This window comes from Haliaeetus leucocephalus, unplaced genomic scaffold (genome assembly GCF_000737465.1).
Source record: "Haliaeetus leucocephalus isolate CR32 unplaced genomic scaffold, Haliaeetus_leucocephalus-4.0 Scaffold120, whole genome shotgun sequence".
Lineage (NCBI taxonomy): Eukaryota > Metazoa > Chordata > Aves > Accipitriformes > Accipitridae > Haliaeetus > Haliaeetus leucocephalus.
In genome coordinates, this window is record NW_010972556.1 from 1,716,673 (window position 1) to 1,744,258 (window position 27,586).

The following is a 27,586-nucleotide window of genomic DNA, read 5'->3' on the forward strand; positions in this document are numbered from 1 at the left end:
TTTTTTTTCAGTTGAATGTCACTTGCAAAAATTTACTAGCTTGCTGTGAGTTTTCTCTTTCATTCTTTCTCCTTCTCTCTTCACACAGTATACGAAACTGTTGGTGCCTTTACACATCCCTGGGAGGATCTCATCTCATTGATAATAGGGGCAGATATTTACAATACTGCATGAACATTAACATTAAGATGCTCCCTCTTGGAACATGTATATGTTGCAGGTCTCATTGGATCTGGCACCATAGACTGGGAAATGTGCAAGCAAGGCAGAGTGATGGTCTCAGTAGTTTAAAAGAGCCCAGTTCTCATAAAAGTCTGTTGTCTGCCACAGAAGCATTCTGCAGCTCTCTATTTCTGCTTTTCACAGTTGGGCTGCCCAAAGCTCAGGTCATCTAATACCAAATTTCTCCCAAGTATCTTGACACATGCTGATGGGGCAAGTGGTCATACAAATGAAGCATGTGGTCATTTAGTTCAGGTAAAACAAAGTTTACTAGTCTCTGCCAGGTAATTTTGCTAAGCTGATTGACTCCACGGAACCCTGGTCCCCTCTTTATTCTTCTCATCTGACACCAATTCATCTGACTTTGCTTTCTCACCAAGAAAAAATGTCCTGCAGTTTCTTGTTAGTTTAACAACAATATGGTGAAGAGGTGGACCACAGTGACTCGGGATGCTTCTTCACTGAAAGGGTCAAAGTGTGGCCAGCAGACATTCATGCCATAGGGAGGAATAAATGATGGACAGACTTCATCCTAGCTGCTGGTCCTACATGAACCTGGTTTTCCTGCATTAAATAGTCATATTGCTTTCAAGAAAACTTCTACCTACTCGTGCCTACTCACCTTATCTCTTCCTCTCTCCCAAGCAGCATTAGACAGGCAGCTGGTTGTTTTTTTTTAAAAAAAAAAAAGCATCGTGTCTGTTCTAAAATGCTATAAGATATCCTCAGATTTTCAGGAGAGATGATGGAACTGAAGTGCTTTCTGACCTGGGCAAATACAAGACTGAAAACCATATGTGGCAGAAGTCAGGCAGGGAAAGGACTGTGGTGTCACAGCATGAAGGCAAGCAGACCCTTGCTGGACACCTGCAGGCAGGCGGCTAGGAGGGAAACGGTCTATGAGGTGTCTACAGGAAAGGAGCTGGCTGAGCTGAGAAGTAGGAGGGGAAAAGATGGAGTGGGTAATCAGAAAGAAAAAGGAGAGAAAAAGGATGCCTGAGAAGATTTAGACTGGTCAGATAAACAGTGAGATGTCAGGGACTGGATGAAGCATTTGAAATGCACCCTTCATAAATATTTTGTCTGTCTTATCTCAGACTAATTTATTTTATGGACATGGAGATCTGTTCCTGCTGATGTATTGAGATAATTATCAGGCAACCTTATTGGGTTTTTGAACTGTTTCTTAAGCAGGAATTCTCAACATTTCTTGAGGGCCTGTTCTGGTTTTCTACATTTCCCTATGTTTGAAGACATAAATCACCAAGTCACTATTATTTCTGTGCTATCTATCAGGAAATTTCCAGGTGATTTTCTCTTGCCTTCAGCAGCTATGGAAGCTATTGCTACCCAGTGGGCTCATGGTCCAATCACATGTTGTGCCAGTTGCCCCAAGAAAAAGGCTAGAAATTGTGGACAAGAGAGTTGGGAGTAACCAAGAGGCAAACATCCAGCTACTTTCCAAACATGTTACTCCTGAGCAAATAATACAGAGCAAATAACTGCTTAAAGTAATTTGGCTTTTATTCTACTTCTTTTCATCTATAAGCTATTCACAAAAATTAACGATTTGCTCAAAAAAACCCACAAAAGTGACATTAAGTTCCAGAGAGCATAAAGTTCAGGAGGTCCTTTCAGTTAGTGCAGTGGCAACCTTCCCCTCCAACATAGCTGCCCCCAGGAAAGGGAGTCTCCAAGGGATAGCAACCCACTTCCTTTCTGGCTTAATCCTCATTGCCAGCACCATGGAAGGCAAAGCTTTTCTAGCTGAGGGTAGGTTTTGTGTGACGAAGCTACAAGTACAAACATGATAACCAAGAGAGATGTTTTATCTGGTAGGTATTTATTGATAGTAAGAGATAAAATCTGTCACTTAAAAAGCATACAGGCTTCCTGCTGATAGTACTGCACTTGCTTGATCAACCACTTGCTATCCAGCCCTTTGTCCTTGTTTGCATCTGAGAATAGTCAGGAGGGATCAGACTGCCAGGACAGGTACCTGAACGGACTTGCAAGGTACACCATACGTGAACAAAGATGTCACTGTCTGACTACACAAGACAGCATGCTTAGCTATGTAAGGAAAGAGTGTAAGAGACTTCTTTTATTCAGGAACAGTCTTAGGAGATTGTCCAAAGGTATCTCCAGGGGGACTGCATGCAGAGTGTCTCCATTTCTCTGAAGATATCCTTTCCCTAATAGCTGCCTTTGAGAAGTTTTGCTGTGGTGGAAGGCCTGTGTGTGCAATGGTCTGTAAGGAAACTGGTCTTGGCACAAACATAAATGCCTGTGACATGCAACTGAGTTACTTGTGCTTACCAATGTAGCTCATGATAATAGTTATGACAATGTAAAATGGAGACTCTTAATGAAGTGGTTTTGTGTACAAGAAGCTGCAAGCATAGAAGTCTTCTCATTACTTTAAGCAGGCTTTACTATTAATGCACATTATTTTGACCTTTAAGAGCTTCAGGCTCAACAAAAGGTTCAATACCATCCATAGTTTGCTCAACTGAATAAGGCACAGTAGGAAGAACTTACTTCATTAAAAGAGAAGAATCATACCTCTTACTCTGTAAAACTTACTCTTTGGGGGTTTTTGCAATCTAAATCTACTCAGTACATGCATATGTTTGTGTGGCTTTAAGAAAAATGTTTTTACAATATCAGACACTGTAATCCATTACTATAAATGCTACTTTGGCAATTGCACATCAGCAATATTTTTTAATTCTGATGGAAATGTGAAGTAAACTTGCCAGTGCTAAGTCCAGGGCCTAAGCAAAAGCCCTGCCATGAGCGGTAGTGGCAAGTGCAGCTCTGCCTAACGAAGAGCCTCGGGCCCTGATTCAGAGCCGGCCAGAGCTGATGCACACAGTCTCATCAGCTGCGGTGGACTTCACAGCAGAGCTTACATTTGGTAGAGCAAGGTTCGAAATACGTCCTGCCCAAGAGTTGACACATTTTGACATATCCCCTGGCAATAAGCAAAATGAACCGTAACATGTCTTATTTGCTCTGTACATTGCAGGGCCTTATGCTGACAAGGGTGACAGTCTCCCCCTGGCATTTGAGCCGCCCGGCCTCGCACTCAGTCATGGTCCGACGGGCAGCAGAGCCAGTCACTTCAGCACAGATCTGGATGCCTCCCTCCTCGCACAGCCCATCTTCGTCACAAACACAGCTGTTGGATTGTGCTAAGCAAAAACACACAGGAAAAACACTCAGGATGGCATCCAACTCAACAAAAAACAGACTAAAATGTTTCCAGCAAAACTGTGGGATTGACAGCAATTTTCTGGAGGGGACTCAGTACAAGAAAGACATGGACCTGTTGGAGCAGGTCCAGAGGAGGGTCACCAAAATGATCAGAAGGATGGAGCACCTCTCCTGTGAGGACAGGCTGAGAGAGTTGGGTTTGTTTAGCCTGGAGAAGAGAAGGCTCTGGGGAGACCTTATTGGAGCCTTTCAGTACTTAAAGTAGGCTTGTAAGAAAGACGGGGACACACTTGAGTAGAGCCTGTAGCGATAGGACAAGGGGTAATGGTGTTAAACTAAAAGAGGGTAGATTTGGACTAGATAGAAGGAAGAAATTTTTTATGATGAGGGTGGTGAAACACTGGAACAGGTTGCCCAGAGAGATGGTAGATGCCCCATCCCTGGAAACATTCAAGATCAGGTTGGACGGGGCTCTGACCAACCTGGTCTAGTTGAAGATGTCCCTGCTCATTGGACTAGATGACCTTTACAGGTCTCTTCCAACCAAAACCATTCTCTGATTCTATGATTCTTTTCCTAACCAGAAGTAACATTAGCTGATATTCAGGTTCAGTGGAAAAACTAGAAGTGGAAATGAGTGGTGCACTGCTGGGGCTTCCTCTGCTTAGAGAGGTTGATTGTGTATATGGGAAAAGCTTGCTCAAGGTGTCTGAGATATTGCTCTCAAAGACTTCTGTGATGTTACTGCTTGAACCAGTTCATGTATCTACTACTCGAGAGTCCAGATAACATGTAAGATGAGAGATCTGTCCTTGGACAGTAATAAACTGATCATGCAGACACTTACAACTGGTATCTTTATTTATATACAGGCAGTTTCTCTAAGATCAGACGATCTACTCCTACAAATAAATGTGCATAGTTCTATCAGTGACAACAGCTAAATAATCAGATAAAAAGAGGGTCCCATCTGAGATTTATTTTTCATAACTGTGTCTTTGTTTTGGTGTTGTATGGGGTGGGTTTTTTGCCTGTGTTTGTCTCGGCTGAAGCTCCAGACAGTTTCAATTATCTTTTTTTGTTATTATTTTTGTCTGTTCAACCCTGTTAGACAAAACAGATGAACTCCTATCAAGTAATCTTTTTTATTTTCAAAATATGACAATAACTGTGCCTCTATCTAGGGCACTTCTAAAAACCTAATTTACTTCTTTATGTTCCCATTTCTGGCAAGCCTCCATTAAATGCAATGTAGTGTAGGATACTCACGGAAATTAGATCAGGGAATTTGAAAACTTCCACTGCAGACAGATTAGAGAAGACTGGGACTATTTCCTCTGAGGGAAGAGACACTCACCTTTATCATAATATGAGAAACTGGGGATAGGCAGTGAAGTACAAACAAAAGTGGCTTTCCTAGGTAGTATAGAATAAGACATTCAATGTGTTGCCACAAAATCCTGCAGGGGAGACTGCTCAGCAAATTTCAGAAAAGGATTAGCTATTCCTGTGGGCAGTAAGGATTCCCACAATTACTGTGTTAAGGAGTTTGGAACAGGTGGATACAGTGAAAAAAGAGTAGGGCAAGGGTTTCACCCAAAAATTCCAGAGGACCAGCAGGGTAACTCGCTTAACAGGGACTAGGAATAAGCTTTAACTGTAGATAGTGCATTTTGTTACGATATCCTGCAGGATTTTCTTTTCTATGGTTGGAGCTTCCTGGCATGTTTGGACACCATCACCGGGCTGATCGTTTGAACCAGCTTAGCAGTGCCTGGTGCTTCTGGGAGCATGTGGAGATACCATACCAGGACAGACCTGCAGCTAATTTGTAACTGGGGATAAAGACTTCATTTTGGTCATATAAACAATTTTGCTTACAGTTGTGAAGAATCTCTTACCATCACATTTTTCCCATGAACGGCACGATCCACATGATATTTTAGCTGCCTGAGGTATTTTGCAGTTTTCTGCATTAGTAAGAGAATATTTTCTGCCCATGCACTCCAAGGCATGCATCTTGCAAACAGTTAAAGGTGTGTTTCTCTTGGTTCTTTGATCTGTAGCACAGGTGTCCAGGGAAGGGCTGAAAACAAAAGCAGGGATCGCACTATTTAAATGTGCTTTATCTTGGTACCTTTTAAAAAGAGCTGAGGGAGTGGAAAACATTCAGGGTCCAGTTGCAATTTCCCTGTTCATTGAAGTACATCGTAGGAGTGCAGCAAGTGAACTTGAGACATAGACATGTGAATAATTCAGACTCCTTCCTTTTCCACAGGATACTGCACCTCAGCAAAGACAGGATCTGTTCCCTCTGAAGGACAGGGGTATTACTGGGTATTTGCCATTGGCCTCAGTAGAGACCTCTCTCAGTGAGAGCAAGACTTCAGTTAAAAAGTGTTCAGATCTCAATTATTCTCTAATATATTACACACACATGCACCTAAGTGCATACACAGAAAACATTTCATATACGTATAATGATATATACACACATGCACATATATTAAAATATAAGTATTTCTTAATTGTAAGACCTTAGAATATACTTGAAGACCTTTGCTGTCCTTTAAAAGCCTCAGCTTTACTAAATAAAATGTTATGATCCACCATCAGAGACCAAAAATATTTCTGGAAATACACATACATCTCCACAGAAATTTTATGAAAAATCTGCTCTATTTATCCAGGGAACTTGCTTGTTTATTTCTTGAAATTCAGATATTGTTCTAACACCCACAAAAATTAGCTTGTAAAAGTGGTAATAACAATTCTTGGACAACCTTAAACAGCGTTTGTTTTGAGGACAGTTCCGCAGAGTTGCCATCATTTGTGTTTGTCCTGGTTTCAGCTGGGATAGAGTTAATTTTCATTCTAGTAGCTGGTATAGTGTTATATTTTGGATTTAGTATGAGAATAATATAGATAACACACTGACATTTTCAGCTGTTGCTAAGTAGTATTTGTACTAAGTCAAGAATTTTTCCGCTTCTCATGCCCAGTCAGCAAGAAGGCTGGAGGGGCGCAAGATGTTGGGACAGGACACAGCCAGGACAGCTGACCCAAACTGGCCAAAGGGACATTCCATACCATGTGACATCATGTCCAGTACATAAACTGGGGGGGAAGTTGGCCGGGGGGTGGGGAGTAGATCACTGCTCAGGAACTGACTGGGCATCAGTTGGCGAATGGTGAGCAATTGCATTGTACACCCTTTTTTTTTTTTAATATTCCAATCCTTTTATTATTATTGTCATTTTACTATTGTTATTATTATAATTATTATTTTGTTCCTTTCTGTCCCATTAAACTGTTCTTTTCTCAGCCCTTTTTCTTTCCTGAGTCTCTCCCCCATCCCACCAGGGGCAGAGTGAGCAAGCAGCTGCATGGTGCTTCGTTGCTGGCTGGGGTTAAACCATGACAGTGTTTCATGCTGTAAAGTGTAGTATGGGAGGAAAAAGCCTTTCCATTATTTCTAGATTTTAATGTCAAACCCCAAGCTTCTCCACTTGTTCTGAATGCCATCACTGGTATCTGCATGGAGTGAACAAAAAAAATGCTTCTCCTGAGCAGGGCATACCTGTGCTCTCCAGGATGCGCTTTACAGCCACACGTAAGGTGCTGCGCAGGGTACAAAAGAGCAGAGATGTGCTCCCAAGGGACAGAGAGCTTTGAAATATGGCTCCAAAGATTATTTTCAGCACAGATCCTCCTTCTGAGCTCACAAACACTCCCACAGAAACTTCCAGTGTCTAATGGGTCAGTTCTGAGTGTCAACCTCAGCTAAATAGGTGTTTGGTGGGGAGGAGAGGTTGACAAGGAACAAGCAAATGACCCTAATGAGTTTCACATGGCTGCCTGAAGGGGAGGATAACAGTCCCTATGAAAGTGGCTTGTCAGAGTAGGGAAGAGGAATTTGGAGGAGGGAAGGTCTAGTAAGAAAGTCCTGACTCAAACCTTGCTCACTTGCTGGCCAAGTGTTAAGGCAATTTTTCCTTTTTTTTTTTTTTCTTCCCCTTGGAATTAGGAAGTGGGGTTTGGTAGATCTATAAATAAGGCACTGAGGAAAAGTGCCTGCTCCAAGCTTTAGGAATGGTTCTTTGAGAGATGATTTTGAAGCCACTTAAAAGAGCTGGCTTTACAGAAAGTTTAATCTACCTGTAACATAGTGCACCTTTAAGATATTTAAAATTTGGCACAGAGTTTATCAGCTGAGCTTAAAAACTTTGCTGCATCTATCTGCAACCAAATATGTCTTTAAAGATTAACTGTATTACATCTCCTACTTAAGTTAGCATCCTCATCTGCAGTTGGTCCCTTTACTGCTGTGCTTAGTCAAAATACAGGCCACTAAATCCCTCAGTTTGTTGCCTGAATTTTCCTTAATGCTCTTCTGTTAACATAAAGAATGAGGTTAACCCTCTTATTCTGAGGCACAACAAGAGGATGGCTCAATGGATACGCAGCACCAAGCAGCTGATAAAGGAAGCCTTTTTCTGCATTATATTGTTTTCTTGTCTGGCTGCACAGCCTATGAGTTAGCAGTGCACTGATTTATAATGTTAACATTATATTTGCAGACACAAGTATGAGAGGAACTTCATCTTTAAATAACATCTTAAATTTGGAAGAACAAGGTGTGATCCAGGGAAAGCATCTAATCTATCATTAAGTTGTTTATTATGTTTAAAATTGTTCAGAGGCCACCTTTGTTTGCCTGAGTGATAAATCTCAGTATCTGAGTCTTAAGGTCAAAAACTTATATACAAGGCATCTTAATTTAGCTGAAAAGATTAAGGCCAGGCAAAAGTGCACTAACCTGTCTGCTTTGCACCACTTTTGCAATACCTAAAACAGGGGAGGGAGGCTGATTTAACCAGCTGCCAAAGGTTGAACCCAGGGAGTTCACGGTCCATATTACTAACCTCTAGCTACAGTATAAACCCTCAAGCTGTTTTGAGAGTGCTTCATATATTTGCTATGGCTGGGTCAGCTGGGAGTAAGCCAGTGGAAGTCAACATATTCAGATGCATAAGAAAAAGGATGGAGAATCTGTACTCATACAAGAAATTAGTAATTTGCACTCCTTGCTGAGGAAGGATATTACAGGGCTGGGAGCATCACAGCAGTGCAATAAAAAATATTAGAGGCAAGGAAGAATCCTTGTGTAAAGTGAATGTGAGAAATTCAATACCTTTTACCTGAAAAAGAAGGCTTGGATAAGAACAAGCTTTTACTAAAGCACATATGGGGAGAAATTAAATAGCAGATATAAGTCAGCAGATACGTTTTTTCCCTTTCACCTACAATGAGAGGCAGGCAACTTTCAGTGAAACTAAAAAGTAAAAAATTCAGCATGCTGGAAATTATTTTAACTTCTTAAAATTATATTCAAGACCATAAGTTTTAATATAACACAGGCCAAGAACTCTTAAGAGATACATAGATGCTATGCAAATAAGTGTGTGGGGAAAAAAGAGGGGATAGTATTTAAAAATCATGAAATATCATGTTTCAGTCTTTAGCTACTGAGGTTTCATCTCTATTAACACACTAACTGTGCTCTGACCCCTTCCTTGCACTGGGGCCAATTCACACAGAATAACTGCTGTCCATACTGTTAAACTCTCTTCGCCCCCAGAAGATAGGGAACACATCAGACTGCCTGTTAGGAATGGTCCCTGACCCTAGTAACTTCTGCATGGTGCCTGGGAATTATCTGGAGTTGGCCCTTGCCAAAGCTATACCAGGAGCTGCTTTAGCAGTTTAGCAGCTCTGGTGCCCAGGATCGTGATTGATGAGGGTAAGATGTAGGCTAAGGCACCACGTCATGAGGACAAATTACCCCTCATCAGCCTGTTGTGGGGTTCTTGTGCTGTCCCTGGAAGTCCCTTGCTAGTCTCTTGGAAACTGAAAGGATGTAGGATGGATCTGAAACCATGGTGTTTCTGAATTCCCACGTGAACTCTTGTTCCCAGCTCTCTTCCGAGCAGAGGCTGCTGCTGAAAGTCACTGCCACAGCAAAGCAAGCCAAGTTCTGCTCTCTGAGGAAGGACCAAGATATGCTTACATGCTTTATTCCTACAGCCTTAACAGGCTGGCAGATTAGTCTGCTTTGACAGCTGATGATTTATCTTTCTATTATTAGATGTGTTATTTCAAGACAGAGTGAAAAGATGGCATCAGGTAACAGAAATGACTGTTATCTATCTTCCTGCCATTTTAAACATAATTATAAAAAATAGAAACATGCAAGTAGTAGATTAATTATAACTGAAGCTTGAATGCATAACTAAATGTAACCAATTTAACCTCCAAGGTTATTGTAACTCTGCCCAAGACCTTCCTAGCATTATGGACTCCCGTTTTCTTCTGTGTAACTAACCTCAACACACCCATACCTCACTTCAATGAGTATTGAGACAAAAAGAGTAGGACCAGATTATTTAACATATTTAGGTATTTAAGGACAAGAATAGAGTGTTAGCAGCGTTGTTATAAACCTGGCACTTATCTTCACATACAAGACGATGGCCTCAGACCCTAGGGAAGTCCCCAGTGGATCTACAAAGCTCACCAATTTTAATTTTAAGATGTTCAAAGTATGCTAATTTTGGCTTAGAACCAGAGTTACCATGCAGGCTGATGGAAAGTACACATCCTCCACTGAGAAGTTCTGCTACCTTGAAATCACTTGAGACAACTTCAAATTTTCTTCCTCCTACTACACAAGGATAAGATAAATTTGGTCTGTTATCCTGGAGTTTCCAAACTGCTCAGCTCTGCTGTGACATAAACCTGGCCACATTTCAGATCCAAAGCTCACACCCACTGTGATGACTTTATGGGAGACTTCGTCTAGTCTATGCAACCAGCCCAGATGTTGGAGTGCTGAGCTCTTTGGCACATCTGGCCATCAGCACCAGGTGGTCTCAGGTGTATTCTTGCTCCTCCTCTATTTTGGTTCTCTTACCTCCATGTCTAGCAAAGAACTGAGAGAGTTACTCGTTTCCTTGCGTTTCTCCTGCATTGCTTATTGCAGAATATAGGCTTAGATCAAACAGGAAACAATAAACTCTGGTCTGCAAGTTATGAGGTCAGGAAGGGTGACGTGACTTGTCTGTGCAAACTGCTGTGTAAATGGGAGATTAGATTATTGTGCCCTTCATGACTCTCCAGTCTCTCACCAGGGAAAAGAAATCTGCTTTATTTCACTGTCTTACTGCTTTGATGGTTTATGTCCCAAGGGCCTCTGTTCTAACTTTTCCTCAATCTTCTAAATCTTCAAAATATCATTTTATCTTTTTCCAGCTACTTCACAGATCAAGTGGAGCTGAAATTATCCCTTCACCTTCTGTCATCCAACCAAATTCCATCACTGCTAAAACCCACTGACAGCTCTGACAAGGCAGGTAAGTGATGAACAGGGCATTGATTGAGCTGTAAAACAAACAAAGTATAATGCCTCTTTCTCATATGAGTAAAGCTTTCTCATCTGTCATGGGCTGAGGACTTAAGAATTTAATTGGTCTTGAATAAAGTGAGAAAGTCATTGACAAATTGAGCCCGAACTTACCTACACTCATAGGGCATTTTGCACACACACTGTGACTGATGCACTTTCTCCCATGGCTGACATTTAGGCTCTGTCACTTCTGGTTTCACACTGGGCACTGAGGTAGAAGAACAGAGACAGTGCTATTAAGGGTCAGAAAAACAAGGGCTGTTAAAGGTCTACTCTGAAATTATCCTATCAGCTGAGCTTAAAAGGCACTGAATTATACAAGCACGACATAAAGTCATATTCTGCATGTTCAATAAAAGTATCTACTGCATGGAAGGAATCAACACTATTAAAAAGATATGATACACTTTGCAAAGTTACTGTTCAGTAATTTATCCATGGGTCATGAGTCAGATGGAAGGAGACAGGTACTATGTCCAAGCTTAAACATTCATCTCATTTCTGTAGCAGCTGTTTGTTTCTGCTAAACTTAGCAGTGCTGAATCATAGCTAGCAAAAGCTTCATCATTAGGTTTCAGAGTTACTGGCTTTACTACTGTCACTAGAAAACCTACGGCTCCAAAGTCCTATGTAGAAATGTGAACCTGAATATCTTTATACACTAATGATAATGAAAACTGCAAGTTCCATCATTAGTCCTAAATCTGCACTAACTTTACAAATAAAAGCAATAGTGATTCTTCAGGAATTTTCATGATTGCACATGTACTGTTCTTTGAGTGCTAAGTTGTATGCCAAGTTTGAAAATGAAATAGGCCTTTGCTAAACATTCCTCTGGAGATTTCTGTATCAAGTAATGGCGAGACTTTGCTAAAGCTGTATGGGCATAATTTCTGAGAAAGCTTTATCCTGATTTGTTCTTTAGATTAGGTGTCTGTAGTTTCCTACTTTAACATGAAACTTTAATAACTCTGAAAATTGTTGCCTTTAAAAAGAAATTTTTTTAAAATCTCCTTTAAGGATTAAGACTTGCTGAGCAAAATAGACACGCAGAAATTGCCGGAGAAGGGGGGAAAAAAAAAAAGAGAGAGAGTTGCAGTGCATTGCAATACAGACAGCAGGCATAACCCTGTCTTCCTGCAGAGGGGAAACTTCCACCAAAAATCACTGTATTGCCACCACGCCTAGGGCTGTTGGTTGTGCAGTTGACTGTTACTGACACTACCACTGACTAAATACTCTCATCCAAACATATGTGTGCCACTGTGACTGTGTATACATATCTTCTTAGTTTTTACCCTTCTTATCTCATATTCCTTGGTTTTTAAACTGTTGTTCTAATTGTTATTCTAATCTAATTGTTGTGACTTTTTTGTTTTTTAACTTTTGTACTAATGTAATGCTCCCATACAGCCAGGAACAAGATGTTTCTAAAAATGGAGGCATTTGAAACTTGTTTTAATAATTACTGGAATTTGAATACATAATGTAACAAAAACCAATGAAAATCAGTCACTAAGGCTAAAGCCTAATGAGTAATTGGCAGCAGTACTTCAGCATCGGTACTCTAGCACTTCAGCAGCAGTAAGCTGCTTATGTACAGCTATGTTACTCCTGAAACCCTTACGCTTCCTGTGCATGTGGATATGACGCAGCAGCAGATGACTTACACTGAGAATCTCACAGGGCTGTTGCCTTGTGAGGTCCAAGCCTGACTGTCACCTGCCTCTTCCCTCAAGTCAGGCAACCTCAGGCAACAGATGGCTGGTAAGGAGAGGGCAGACATGAAATGTAGGGGACATGCCTGGTCTTCTACAGCAGTGGTTGTTGTTCCCAAGCAAGTGTCTCCCTTGGGGTATGAGAACGTCAGGGACTTTGGGTGAGGATGTGACTGGCCTGAAGCAGCAAGCTGCTTGGATGTCTGTATGTCACTGACCAGCATCGTGGGAGTGCACAAGAGAAAGCCTTGTCTGCCTTCCACAGCTGGAAAGGGTGACTTAGAGCTGCTGTATGCTATAGCCCATTTCCCTCTCTGCCAGTGCCTGCCAATATCAACCCAGTGCTTAAACAGCTGTTACCATGAACTTGAATGAGCATTTCCCCCTTGCTTCCAGTTTCTGGAGGTTTACTCCATATCAGTTTTGTGACTGTCAGATAAGCAAAAGAAGTCATCTAGCCCTGTCCTTCTCTGCCATGAGAGGCTCTGGTGCACTGAACAACTTCCAGATAGCAAAGCTGTATCTCTAAGGTGCAGCTCACCTGGTGGTGGTGTTACAGAACATGGGTGGAAAGTGAAGTATACTTGGGTGGCAGAATAGGCAGCATACATCCCAGGCAATCTCTTAAAATGTTGTTAGTGACGATACTTGATATCGGCAGGGGAGTGGGAAGCAAAAAGTCATAAGGAAAACTCACAAGAAATGTCTCAGGGCTGTTTGAACAGCCCACAGAAAACACATGCTTATGTTTTCTGCACTTCCTGCTGGTGATAGAAGTACAGCTTCTCTATCACTATATCAGCTATAGCTCTATCTATATCTTATCTACACAAGCCATAGTCTGTCCAGGAAAGAAACTCCTGCACTGCACTTGGAGGAGTGCAATGGCTTACCTGGTCTCTTGCACTGGATAGTCTTCATGTCAGGAGACCACTTGAGACTGGGCTCACACAAAATGGAGCGTGCCCCTTCTAAATGCATGCCGTGTGGACAAGACAGAGTTATTCTCTCACCAATCTCATATACAGGTTTCCATGGCTCTCCCTGCAAACCCCCCTCCAGGACAGGCAGGAGACAAGCAGTTTCTAAGGATTGAAGCATTTGAGATAGTCACAGTGAATCAGTGGACTGCAGAAAGCAGTCACATATTTTATCTTCTCCTAAATTCCTTAACAAATTGAGGGGTAAGGTTACCTGATTTTCATGTAGAAATGTATCAATCATGTTATCACAGGATATTAACTCATCACACCAGCCAAATGTATGCAATACCAAGGACAGAGTGACAATATCTTCTACTGCCTGCAGGTCCAGCCCTAGCTTGAAGAAGGCTTCTCTGTTCTTAGGACCCATGCTTCTGTTGAGGGTTCATACTAGAGAGTAACATCCTAGTAGAGAGAGGTCATACACACAGGACCCTGGGAGACCATGTAGCCATACACAAAGAAATGGCATTTAAACTGTGTGGCCTAGCATTTGTGGGCAGTCACTCCTGTTTGGAAGGACAAAAGGATGGTGTTGAACTGCAGGTCTGAAAATTCCCAAGTCTATATGGTGTGTGGATTGTCCGGCTCATAGTTCACAAGCGAGTTTCACCATGTCTAGTGCACACAGGCGACTCATGGGGGGTTACCAAAGTGACCCAGCCTTGGGTTGCCTTGAGGCCCTGTCTCTCTGCAGAGACGACCCACAGGGAGCTGTGTAGGCAGCTTAGCCCTGGGCTTTCTGATAAACCCTAAAGTAAACAGGGCAGTGGCTGCACCATTCAAAGAACCAAAACCTGGACTGAGCCTTGAAGTCCCTTAGCAAATAGTATGCCCTGAGTCTCAATCCAACCACTATCCAGTTGCTGAGGAAGCAAGGTAAAAAAAAACCCAAAACCTGGAGAGTTTCAGCTTCAGTTTCAAATGACAACCTTGTGTATTCAAACAATCACAGACCAATAAAGGAAAGATAAGGGAAAACTCCGCTCAGATATGCATAATCCATTTAGGCATATATCATAATCCACTCAGACATAGTCATACACACCATTCCACAAGTCAGGGGATTAAAAACTCTAAGATTCAGGTTGGAAAGGGGGGGAGTTACTTCTCTAACTATACCATTGGCTTGCGAAGGAAACCCTTCCCCCCCCTTGATTGGGATGCCGGTCAAGGTAACTTCCCTGGGATTGAGAGCCCTTACCTGGAGGGGTAAGTGAATATTGTTTATGCTTTAAGTTTGTAAATGTGTTTGTGGTTGTCTGTGAATTGCTTGTGGTTGTAATAATGTACTACTCTTGCCTTAAAAAATTGCAATAGTGCATTCCTCCATTGTATCTGTAAAACCCGCAATAGTGGCGTGTTAAGTCTGTAAGTGAAGTTCAAATAAGTTGTTTGCTTGAACCTTGCAGTTAAGTCTGCCAATGAAGTTCAAGTCATTTGCTTGAACCTTGCAGTTAAATCTGCAATTGAAGTTCAAGTCATTTGCTTGAACCTTGCAGTTAAGTCCTTTTCCGTCACATGTGGTCACACTCAAAGTTGACTTACAAATAAAATGTGCAGGGAAAAAAAAACAACCCTAATGGTTACTGACTAGGTTAGAGGAAAAGAGTGAAGTGGGGAGATCATCCAAGATGTAACGCGATCCTTGGCATTGTGTTCTTAAGACAAGACAGTTATTTGAGAACTTTGTGGTTGCCCAGTGCTGCCCATCGGACCTTTTCCTCAGCTGGCTTTAGACATTGACTCATTCCCATGGCTCTTGGATATAGCCACAGGACTGAATTAGCAACAAAGTTTGTTTCCACAGGAAGTAATTCCTGGACTGGAATTTAGTCTCCCTTACTTCCAGCCTTCCTTAAAACCAGAGTTTATGGGCATGTTTCGCTTTCAGTATTACAATATCTGGATTCAAAATAAAAGTCAATTTAGACCTGATTATGTCTAGGGAACTGGGAAATGCAGGTGTGCATTTTTCCCCCATTGTTCTTGGAAAGCAGATGTTCAGACATGTTTCACTGGAATTCAGGAGTTGTATTTCAAAACAAGAATCAGTTGGACATACCCTGGCAATATTGGTCTCCAACTTGCCACTGCAGATTACTGCCACACTTAGCAACAGGATCACCAACAAGAGAATATCCATGTCTGCAAGCGTAAACAATGCTTTTCCCAACAGGGTATGAGTTTTCAGCATTCTGAAAGAAAAGAAACAGGTGAAATTTTGGATATACAATCTAGGAACCACCAGCAGTGTTGAACTCCCTTCGATTGTGGGATGCAGTAGTGGAGGATAGTGAGTATTGCCACTCTACAATGCACTAACGAGAGTGTCTAGAATACTGGGGCCAATCCTGGTTATCAATAGTTGTAAATATGACCAAAATGGAGACAATGCTGTAAATAAGTTGGTAGAATACAGAATATTTGGGCTATCTTAACATAGCAAAGGGAGGGTTAGAGTTGAAGGTACCCTGTGACAGGGTTCTGGCAGTGGTACGTCAGTGACGGAAGAGCGCTCTCCTGCCAGTGCATAAGCTGACTGCAAATATGGCTGTTATTAAGCATTAGAGGGGGAACATAAGCTCTTGAACAGAATTCTGGGGGGATCAATTCCAATTGCTAATTCTTAGTATGGCATGTTATCATCTTGCTAAAGGTTAATGTGATATGGTCACTCAAAAGAGCTGGACTTGAAGACGTCTTTTCTCATTTTATATCCCACTGTCTTCTAAGGAGAGGTCTTATGAAAAATGGAGACTACTCCACAAATTGCAGGGTTTTACCTTTAGTTTGTGAACCAAAAATATCAATAGAGGAGACAACTATTGATTACCCCCAAAAAATCACTGGCAAAAGAGGGAGGACAAAATTTTGCATCTTGCCTCAGGCTGCAGTCGTGCAGAGGCAACGAATGGATTTTGAACTAATCCTTTTATCTATACATCGAGCAAAAAGATGCTGGACAGCCTTGTAAGATGGAGAAGGCATAATCCATTCCTCCAAGGGAGGAATCTAGTCTGCCGTGTTAAATAGGCCCAAGTTACAGTGACCCAAATACCATGCCAGATCATAGTTTCACCAGAGAACAAGGAAGTGCAATGGTGATTTACAGGGCATATACTGAAGATTCCTAAAATCTGTTTATAATTTTATTACGGACTTGCTGGATGACATTGGACAGTTTCCCTTCTGTGCTGTTTTTTCTCTAGTTTCCTGTGCTTTAATATGTAATTCATGTTGCTCAGAACATTTTTAATATTTATTTTAGGGTAAAGGACAAGTAGATTACATTTGTCTGTAAGTACCATGGTCCAGAAAAGCAAAGATTTTGTTCTGGTTTTGGGGGTGGGGCTTTTTTGGTTTTCCTTTATTTCTAGTAAGAAGTCTTGGCTAATGTCACGGAAACTTCAGCTAGGGAGAAATGCTGAGAGAGCTGCTATACAGAAGCTCTGATACTAAGCTTGCCAAGATAAATACAAATTTGCAAGTGATTATCTGTATTAACTGTAATAGAGACACTGCAGGTAGGGATAGGACAGATAACAGAGTAAGAGAAATAACTTACTTGAACAAATCCGTTTTCCAAGAGAGGAGGAGGTGAACAGAATTCTGTAGGAGTTATGGATAAATCAAAACAGTGTGGTTCAATCAAGCTATGAAGCAAACAAAAGTACAATTTAGTTTGAATTTAGTCTCCCTTCCTTTCAAAATTCTACACTTCTCAGTGAAGCCCATTTTCAGGACTATTATGTGTCCCATTTACATCACAATTATACTTAAATCAGGCACTGCCAGGCTATCTGAGAGAGTGCTAAATAGAATGATGTCAAGTTTACTGGCTTTTACCCCATTTTCTACTCCTACCTTGCATCAGATTCACAGCTTCTGAATTTCATTTTGTTCCAACTTAAATATGAAAGCTCAGTAAGTGATCTTCTGCCTGAATTCAATAGCTTATGCACCCTTCTGAAATAAATTTTTAAATCTTCCAATAGTCGTGCTCCAAATGTTTTTTTCTCCTTACCGAAAATGCTGCAACTCTTCATCTTCACATGGTCTGCTTTCATGCTGCTCTCCTATGCAGGCCTTCCCACCACCATGCGGGGAGGGGTTGTTGCAGGTTCGACTCCTTGATTTCCGTCCCCCTGAACAAGGACTCCAGGAAGACCAGCAGCTCCAGTGTCCATCAACAACACCTATGCAACATTTGGGAATATTTCACTTCAAACCACCCTGTAGGTGTTTCAAAGGCACAGACTGTTCAAAGCTAGTGGTGGTCCAAATTGTGCTGTTACAGAGAATTCCAGATTGCAATGATCTAATCTTTCACCTTTCCCAAACTTGCCTTTTATGTAAGTATAATTCCATGGAGTCTATATATTATCAGAGTCTGAGAGAACATAAAAATAGCTATCAGCTACAACTAAATACAAACTCAAAAAGCAAAAATTTTTGAAGTTATTGATACTCATTAATTTAGTATGCACACTTATTTATAGAAGGTTACATTTTGAGCAGTTAGTATTGTCCACCGCATTTAACAACAATAATAAAAACAGTTCTTTGCTAAGTACTGTTTGGACATGTAAAGCAACGGCTTAGGCTCAGCATGACCCTCTGCATGCTGCATGTCTGCAGCGATATCTGACCCAGGCAGCCACTGCACACCAGACACTCATTCAGGGTGTGCAGTGGGACAGACAGACTCTGGAAGCAGGAAAGCACATTTTGCCATTTCTAAACTCTCATGAGTTCAGAGAGTGCTGACCTGGCTGATCTTGCACAAGAGTTCCCAGCTCACAAGCTGCTCCAAAGGTGTAAGGCTTGCAGTAACACACACACTGAGTCCCTTCCACGGCTGCCTCACCACCATTCTGGCAAGGCTGACATTTGCAGGGATCATTTTCAGCCATATATTCTTCAATGGCTTGTTTTAGGTAATGCTTTTTGACTGACGAGCAGGGCACTTCCTTTACCAGCTCATATAATGGAGTTAGCTACACACGGCAGAGAAACATTTACATTAAATGGTTATAAGCAGGATATAAGAGTTTATAAGCACATTTTATCATGCAAAATAATTTGTGATGTATGCTCTTGCACATGGGAGTTGACAGATGCCCTAATTTGCTAGCTAGCTAGCTAAAATCTTATGTTAGTATTTAATATTAACCTTTTTCTGGAAAGTCAGCTCTGCATAACAGCATCCCGTAAAGCTAGTGGTAGATTAGGCATGTTTAAACCTATTGGAGCTACGACATTATGGTTGAGATAAAAGTGTAACACAGACTACCAATGTTCAGTAACCTGAATTCTCACCCAGCTATTCACAGCCTTAAAAGCTGGGCATTTAAACAACCCATTATGATATTTCATTGAGCAGTGATTGAAGGTAACATTAAGTGAAAACATTTTGCCTATCTATTGACTATTTTATGACATTCCGTGCTTTTACATTTAAATGAAAACTTCCTGCCAGAAATCGTTTGGGTCTATAGCATTCTGCAGTATGTGGGCAGTTCCCAAAAGGGACTTAGACAAGGTAGCAGTGAATATGGCCATGCCCAGCTGTGAAGCATCTAGCTTCTAGACTCTCCAGTTATGCTAAACTTCTGGATGCAGAGAGAAGGAGGAGGGATTAAAGGGATACACAGAGGTTGGCAAGCTGAGTGGAAGCCACACAGACCTGCCAGTATGCATTTCAGGAAAGGGGCTATCTCAAATCTGGGCTTTCTCCAATACTAGGGTGGTCCTCTATTCTTAAGCAGAACTCCACTAAAGTCACTGAGGGCTGTTAAGATTGTAGGTATTGACCTGCCAAAGGACTTAGACTCGTGATGCAGCTGACATCATATGGCATTTTCTTCCTGTGAACATTTCTTTTCTTTTTTATAAAGTGACCTGTAAACAAAATGATTGCAGACTACATCCTGATTAATCACCAGCTATAGCTTAATCATTTCTTCCCTAGAGGTGATCCCATCTGCTCATCTCTGCTTCAGGAAAACAGCCTTACCTTTTGTTTAATTACTCTGGGATAGTCTGTCACTGATCTGGCCCAAAAGGAGTATCTCTGACTGTTCCCAGCAGGATTATTCAGCTCTAGATAACTAAGGCCAGCAACAGCACCTGGGCTTCCTCCTTCTATGTAGGGGTCTCCTTTAATCTTATTACCACTGCTTCCTGTAGATTCAGCATGGAAAATACAGAAAATACCAGCATTGCTATATTTACAAATGGAAATAGAAACAATACATGCAAAAATTATGCTAGCAAGTAGTGAAAGGACTCATTAGTGCAGGTCAACCACCTGTGCCTGGATAAATAGCTCCTACATTGATAATATATAAGAAGTATCTGGTTTTGCAGGTCTCTTGGCAGCCCTGATTTAGGGTGTCCAGAAAAGAACTAGTTACTGGGAAACCATTAGCAATGATTGATGAGCGTTGGAGAGCCTTTTAAACCAGGCACTTGATGTCTGGGTTCAACATGTTAAGATAGAGTTCAACAAAGCTATCAACACCTGCTCCTCATTTTGACAGCTGTTTAGGAGGAGATGAAAGATGGAGACATGACAACTGTATGAGTCACTGTTCAACATTTACCTGAAGAAGTCTGTAGCAGTTCATCCAGTTTGGAGCACTTTGTTTTCTTCTTCTTCACAATGAATGCGTTCCAGCCTGATGTGGTACACTCATACATGTCTGTTATGCTCATACCTGCAGATAATTCATCCATTAACAACACTGTACACAGAAAGTATGTTGGATTAATTTCCAAGTTTCCCATTGACTTGAGATGTCATGAAGTATTATGCCTAAATTAGAAGGCAACCAACTAGCACATCCTGTAGGAAGGTCCACACATTGCTAAAGCCTATGGATGGAGGCTGAGAGATGGGAGGTGTATCTGGAAAAAGTTTATTGTTTCTTTCATCTCTTTTCTCAGCAGTCCCTAATTCTACAGCACTGCTCCACATGGAGTGCCATCATATGTGTCACTCTGATGTTTGCTCTGTTTGTAATTTATTCTCCTTTACACAGTTTTACTCAACCTTCATCTCCAAGTAACTTTTAAGTTTTAACATTATTTGAGATTTATATTGGCACTAGATTTCAAGTTTAGCCTGATGAGGTCCTGAACCAACTATCAAATCTTTGCTACCCAGAGCACTGCAGGTCACAGATGTAGATCTAGAACTAAATGTTGTGGTTTGAGCACTTTTTCTAACCTTCTTTCTTTTGCTCATGAAAAGAATGTGATTAGTAGAAGTCTCTTACTTTATTTGAAATATTAGCTGGAAGAACATGCAAATCAATTTTTATTTTTGTTTATTCACTTTGTTTCTTGTAACAAATACTCTAGTACTCTACCTTCTGCTTTCATTTTGTCAGTATCCATATAAAAAATTACTTTGTAATGTCCTCCTAGAGATCCAGAGTGTAAGAAATGAGTCCCAAAACGTTCAATAAGTCTTCGGTAGATGTTGTACTCATAGATGACTGGAAGGTTGGCCAGTTCCTTCCAGAAGGGCTCCGCAAGAGTGAGAAAGTCTGGGCGGTTGTTAATAAACTGAGCAACTTCCACACTGTTCTCAACAACCATCAGCTGCTTACTCTGGGGGAGGGAAAAGCCATCAGTCATGCTCTGTGTCACTATCAGGGTGGTTCCTACTAGCCAGATGACATGCACGCTATGTTGGCTACAAACCAAGAGATTTACAGAGCTGTTAGATACGTCTAAGCAACTCAGTGAATGCAAAAAGAATACCCTGAAGTTAGGAAATATCTTTTGGACCTTTATTTGTAATTGCTGCAACATCTTTCTTTTCCTCCTGCATACATGAAAGCCAGCATAAGAACAAATAAGAATGGAAAATACAACTCTTCAGAGCTAATGGTATTTTCCAACACCAGAAGCTTGGCAGTAGCAGGTTAACAAGCCTTGTCTGAAAGCAAATGAGAGGCACTACAAAGGTCATCTTTGCACCGTTTTGTCTAGAGGAGCCTTTCTTTGTAAGGGGCTCTAGCCATTTTGAGAATTCTGCTGAATTATAAAATCCTATATGCCTTTACAATAGTGTTCACCTCAGCCTCCCAATGTTGCTTTTGAACTTTGTTATGCTAAGTTTCAAAATATGTCATTGTTAGTGTGATAACATGAGCTTGGGGGCCATAAAATGTATAAATTTGTTACTTGCTTTCATTTGCTATAAGGTAGAGTTGATGATACTTCATAACTGATAGTTACTCTCAAATTATTTCTCTAATGCTCCTTTTTAAATAAGTCAAAGGCATAAGCACTGTGACCTCCTGGCTGTTTAAGACAACAGACCTCTCAATGGAGTTGTACTAATGGAAAATATATTTTAAAATAAATTAACTTTAATCACAGAATTTTTTGCTCCAAGATACTGACAGAGGTAATAGGGGGGGAAAAAAGGGGGGGAGGGGGCAGTAAATTATTAGAAGAAAATGGAAGAAAATAATCAATTATGAGAAGAAGCAAATGTTTTTCTTCCTCAAATAGGGAGGAAAACAGCTGGGAAATAAATAAATTACTAAGAGATAAAATGGAGAAAATAAAAACAGCAGCCAACTCTTCTTAATTGATAACCAAACCAGTGATCTCTTTGTAAAGTTTTTATGGGATTTTTTCTGTCATGCACTTTGTGCCAAAATATCTGGATAAAATAGTATTTGCTTCTCACTATAAAAGCACATGAAAAAAATGATGAAAATGTTTATGCAAAATGCTAAGCCACAGTGGCAACTTATACATACCTTTTGACTATGTTGCAGAATTTTATTCTGTGAATAACTGTGTCCACTGTTTGATTTTTCATACCTCTCTGTGTGTTTCATATAAGACCAGCTGCTGTTGAAAAACTCATAACTGAAATCATTCTGAATTTTAACCTAGAAGATGAAAGATAGAATTCTGTATAAAGGGCTTCATGAAGGATGTTAAAAATAGTAACTTACAGAGTAAAGCAAGTCCTTCCTGATGCAAAAAATCCGATGTGTTGTTCAGGCTGAATCCATTTCAGATTTCATAAAAAGTACTGAACACGATTGGAAAAGTATTACTTGTATATGTTTTTTTATATATTTGCATATTAAGTATTTACATTATGATGGATTAAGGATTACATTAAGGATTGCTTGGCATGCCTTTGATAAATGTGAGACAAACCGTATCTCTGAGACAGTGACTTCAAACAAAGCCTATCTCTGGAAGATCTCCGCAAAGAACCCCAAAGCCTAGCCTTGTGCACATAACATTTCTTAGGGTGATTCAGGCCACTACTTATGCTAAAGAGATGGCTTTACATTCAATCTAACTGTGAAAGTATTAGAAATCACATTTAAGGAATTACAGGGGTTTTTCCTTTCACTTTAGCAAGATATACACCAGTTTGTATTTCAAAATAATAAGCAACTGCAGAGAGGGAAGAGGTGTCATTCAGCTGCGTTTAGGGAAGTCTACTTGCCAAGAGACCCTACAATCTTTCCATCATTCTCCCAGTTTTAATCATGACTCTAAATATAAAGCTGTCCTTAATGGAAACATACCTGGAAAGTATAAGCAAGAACACTTTCACTCAGCCTGTAGTATTCTCTCCCATCGCCACTAAAGACCTTTCTGCACTGTCCTCCAAAGCTTTTTGTATGAATGACTCTTCCCCTAGTCTCACCAGTAATGGCATCAAAGCTATGAGAAGAAAAACATGAAAGATCATTAAGACAGAGAAGTAGCAAATTATTTTACAGGAGGCAAAAATTACCAAGCAATTATAACTGAATGCTGTATCTGCAGATTAAGATCATAAGCTGTTTTACCCAAGAAAAGGGGATATCAACTGATAGACTTCTATACCTGCAGAACTGTAATGTCTATAGCATGTTACGATATGGAAACCAAAATGTTGCCCTTGATTTGCCAACAAAAATGAACACGTATCAATATCTCTTAACATGAAGTCATTCATGTCTATCACAACTGATTTTATTAAGTTTTATTGTTCCAGTAATTAATGGAACACAGAAACAACAGAGCATCCTTTCCAAAATGTTTTCTGTATTGTATCTGAATTATAGCACATATCAGGTGATACAACTACACTAGAGAAACTTAAGATAATTATTTTGCTAGGTTGTAGATGGGCTATATAAACAGAAACCCATATGGATCCACAATACTAAATGCAACAGCTATGAGCAAAAAGAATGAGCCTTGCTCGCTCATTTTTTCCAAGCTGATGATCATGTGTTATTGGTTAACATTCATTTCATAAAAGATGTTTTTCAATAGCAGGAATGAAAGATAAAAGGCTTTATTCTGTGCTTCAGATCAAAGGGCCTGTACATCCTGGCTGTACACAGCCGCTGGCATCATGGAGGCTGTTGTACTGAACACTTCTACATATGGGATGTTTTACCATAGGCCCAGGAAGCCTATCTGTACAGCCAGAGCTTGTAAATACAACAGAAATGTAAATGCATTTGGCACCAGTACTACTGAGCTTAGCACAGAACATTACCCTGTTCCTGTAAGTTCTGAATTTGGAGGTGTTTTGTCAATATCACATACAGTCGTCTTCTCTTCACATCGATCTTCATCTGCACCATCTTCCTCACAATCCTGATCTCCATTGCACACAAGAGATCTACTAATGCACTGACCTAAATCAGAGCAAAAATGTAAGGGGAAAGGAGAAGTGTTTGTTCATTTAAAAATAAATCACCTAAAATTAAAGTGAAGACCCACTTATCTACTACATTAATGAACTTGTTCACTCCTATGATGAACAGGAGGGCTTATGAAACAACACTAAATGTAGACATAAAGAAATAATGTATAGTAGACTTGAGGGAACCACAGCCATTCAAGGCTTATGATCTATTAATAAAACAGTTGACTTCTAAATTTATTTCCTGAGCTTTCATCCTTTGACCCTATCACTTGTGATTGACTGTGATCATCTCTCTGGCAGCACCAAAACATGTTTATCATGTTTCTCTGTGCTAAACATCTACCTACTGAGATGATGTGCTTTTTTTGTGAAGGTAATGGAAGCTGCTTGGATACGAGGAGTGTTCTGGGGAGCATTAGTTTCCATGACCCAGGTGATTTCCAAGATGTTTGGATATAGCCTAGAACAGCTTTGAACAATCACATCTGAGGTTGCATTCCTTAATTACCTTCTCATAATGAAAAAAACTGTACTCTGGGGCAAATCAATAAGGCAGAATGACTTAGAGAGGCTACCAGGGCTACAGCATATTATCTGCAAAGCTCTGCAATACTACAGATGAAATTAAAAACATGCATAGTTGAGGCTGGAAAAAAAGGAAACATACACCTAAATCAAATTTATCTGTAGGTCAAGGGTTCTGCAAAGCCATTGCCCATTTATTAAAGTTTGAAGATAACAAGGTTATCTTCTTAACTCTATGACCAGAAAACGGTGAAAAAGATCTTGGATGGTACCTGAGAAACACCTGAACCGATCACCACAGCCATCCTCTGTTGGGCATCCCCTTGTGGGGGTGCATGGTCTTGTTTCAAAGGCATCCCCAGAGCAGGGGTTTCCCCCATACTGGCCATAAACTGCTACTGTCCGTCTCCGAATCTGAATGCAAATCAAGGGAGATCTTAGAAAATCCAAATGCAAAGCAGGAATAGTTTACTAGTGTCAAGACAATGCTACCACTCTACTGTTATAAGGAAATGAGACATTCACTATTTTTTTCTGAGAACAACGACACTTGGTATTACCACAATATGGTCACACTCACAATAGAAAGACAACTATTTTATCTATAAGGTCTTTAGACTGATGCATAAGCTTGGCTGGTTTGTTCAAAAATGTAATATGTAACTGAAACCAAGAGAAAGCTGCTGACAAATTTCAGGTTTGTTTTACATTTTTAATAGGACCAATCATGCCTGAATTTCCTAAAGTTCTTCAAAGTAAACAATGTCATTAAGGAAGATGATAAAATCTAACATCAAGAAGGCTACTTTTTGCTTCTAAAAAGAATAAGTACTGACTCATGGTGCATATTTAATTTTGACTGATCCCCCCCTAATTGATGCAACATCAAAATAAATGAGAAGGAAAATCAAAAGCAAGAGTCTTGCACATCAATAGAGTTGCACTGTAAAAAGCATCAACTTGTTTTCATTGAGGATAATACTTTGCAACCAAGTTTTTTTTTCCTTGAGACATGACTCCACCAATGAAAAATCAGCAGAATTGGTATAAACTACCATCAGTGGAGGAATGTCTCAGTTTACCGAACAGTTCAGCTGAGCCTTTTGGAACTGTCACCAAAATAAAAAGTGCACAAACTATTTTACAACATTAATATCATAGCTTTGAAAGGGAACACACTGGGGACAGACTGGAGGATTTCTCTTCTGAGTTCTTTGTTCCTCTACCTCCTTGTTCTGCTGGGGCTTTTGTCTGACATCTGATTTGGGCTTTTAAAGATACAGTGACTCCTTAATTACTGGGAAAAGAAGTATATGCTTATGAAGTCATGAGTACAGAAAAGATGTGTCCATCTATACCTGTTTTTGAGTACAGCCATCACACTCGGACCAGGGACCAAAAGAATTCCAGTGGCAATGGACTGGAGGGGAAGAGCTATTCCAGTAGTATTTTTTGCATTTGGGAAAAACAAACAAACAAACAAACAAACAAACAAAACAAAAAAACCCACAAAACCAAAACCAAACAAACAAAAAACAAAACAGGAAAATCATCAAGGATTTCCATCCATAAACATTAGTGCAAAACTTTCCTAAACAGCAAGGCAGGCCTTCAATAACAATTAGGGGTATGATCAGGCTTCTTCTAAACCCACTTGGATTTGCTTTTCATGTGTAAGAATTAAATCAGCCCCAGCTTGGGCTTTCTGATCACTGAAAAGAAGAAACTAGATACGTTCACCTAGCCTGAAGATCAGCAAGCACTTTGTGCAACCATAACGCAACCTTCAAAGACCAGCTTCAAATTGCAAAGCAGGGAGAGGCTGGACCACGCGTGGAGATTGGCGGGGAGCTGCCCGGGGCTCTGCGTGCCGTGGCGTGCGGCCGACCTGCCCACGGCAGCTCTCAAACACCCAGTTTGCTGGTGGGAGGCACCGAGGGTGCTACCTGCCCCTCAGATCAGGGCTGGCTTGGGGTAAGCTGCGCTGTCTTTCTCAGATGTGCGTTGCTGTGGCTCACACCACCGCTGTGTGCTTTTTTCCCGAAGGGCGGCCAACTTCTCTGGGCAGAGGCAAGGGACACCATAATGCCTCACTCTTGTCACCACTGATGGCAGTGGCAGCACTGGCGAAAAACGGTGCCCCCCCTCCCAGGAAATGTATCTGAAGGCCCCTATAAGCCCTGCCCCATGTCACGCACCAGAAGTTGTCTGTTAAATTACACATGCTTAGTCTTCAGCATGTGATTTACTAAAGAAATATTCACCTGGAAAAATTGGGAAAGAAGCCTGAAACTTCCAGCAGCAGAAAAATCCCCAGCACCTGAAAAAAGAGGAGCAAAAGCAAACTTACTTTATTTTTCTGCTTTTTCCATGAGCTCATGCAGCTGTTCTAATTTTCTGCAATCTTTATACTAGTCAGCTTGAGAAATAAAGCAGTGTCACACTGATTTTCCTCAGCTTTGTTGTACAAGCTGTTGGTTTTTAGTTTTCTTCTTTCTTACAATATCGCCCAATTACATTTTCAACTAAGTACTTCTCCATATAAATTAATATTTGATTGTACTTGCCATATTCACTTCATCAGTACAAATTAAGTAAGCAATTGTCTTACCTTCATGTTAGAGGAAATACTCAGATATCCAGCAATTACCAGGGAAAAGCACTTCCACTCAATTCAGCAACCAAAGGAGTCAGTCAGTCTGTCTGCTACTGTATGTCTCTTCTCACTGTGCCTTGCTATTCTGCTTTTCCTTCC

At 40.7% G+C, this 27,586-nt stretch overlaps 1 protein-coding gene across 1 annotated transcript; it reads right to left on the reverse strand.

Moving 5' to 3' along the window:
• Positions 1 to 3,193: 3,193 nt before the first annotated feature.
• C7 (complement component 7) lies at positions 3,194 to 27,586 on the reverse strand. Its single transcript, XM_010585795.1, has 18 exons — positions 27,443 to 27,586; positions 27,096 to 27,151; positions 26,190 to 26,265; positions 25,104 to 25,245; positions 24,154 to 24,295; positions 23,186 to 23,324; positions 22,394 to 22,528; positions 20,984 to 21,227; positions 20,216 to 20,329; positions 19,627 to 19,793; positions 18,379 to 18,607; positions 17,635 to 17,806; positions 17,176 to 17,263; positions 15,673 to 15,805; positions 13,518 to 13,709; positions 11,018 to 11,114; positions 5,343 to 5,527; positions 3,194 to 3,419 (listed from the first exon to the last, which is right to left on the reverse strand). The coding sequence occupies exons 1-18, from the start codon at positions 27,446 to 27,448 to the stop codon at positions 3,232 to 3,234; spliced, it is 2,505 nt and encodes an 834-aa protein (XP_010584097.1). The 5' UTR covers positions 27,449 to 27,586; the 3' UTR covers positions 3,194 to 3,231.

What these genes read in the sequence shown, in the direction of transcription:
- C7 (XM_010585795.1), bottom strand. An exon ending in ATGGCTGTACTCAAAAACAG is followed by an intron (nt 25,246 to 26,189) that starts GTATAGATGGAC and finishes ATTTGCATTCAG; the next exon opens with ATTCGGAGACGGACAGTAGC. An exon ending in AAAATGCCCTATGAGTGTAG is followed by an intron (nt 5,528 to 11,017) that starts GTAAGTTCGGGC and finishes TTTTGTTTTCAG; the next exon opens with CCCTTCCCTGGACACCTGTG.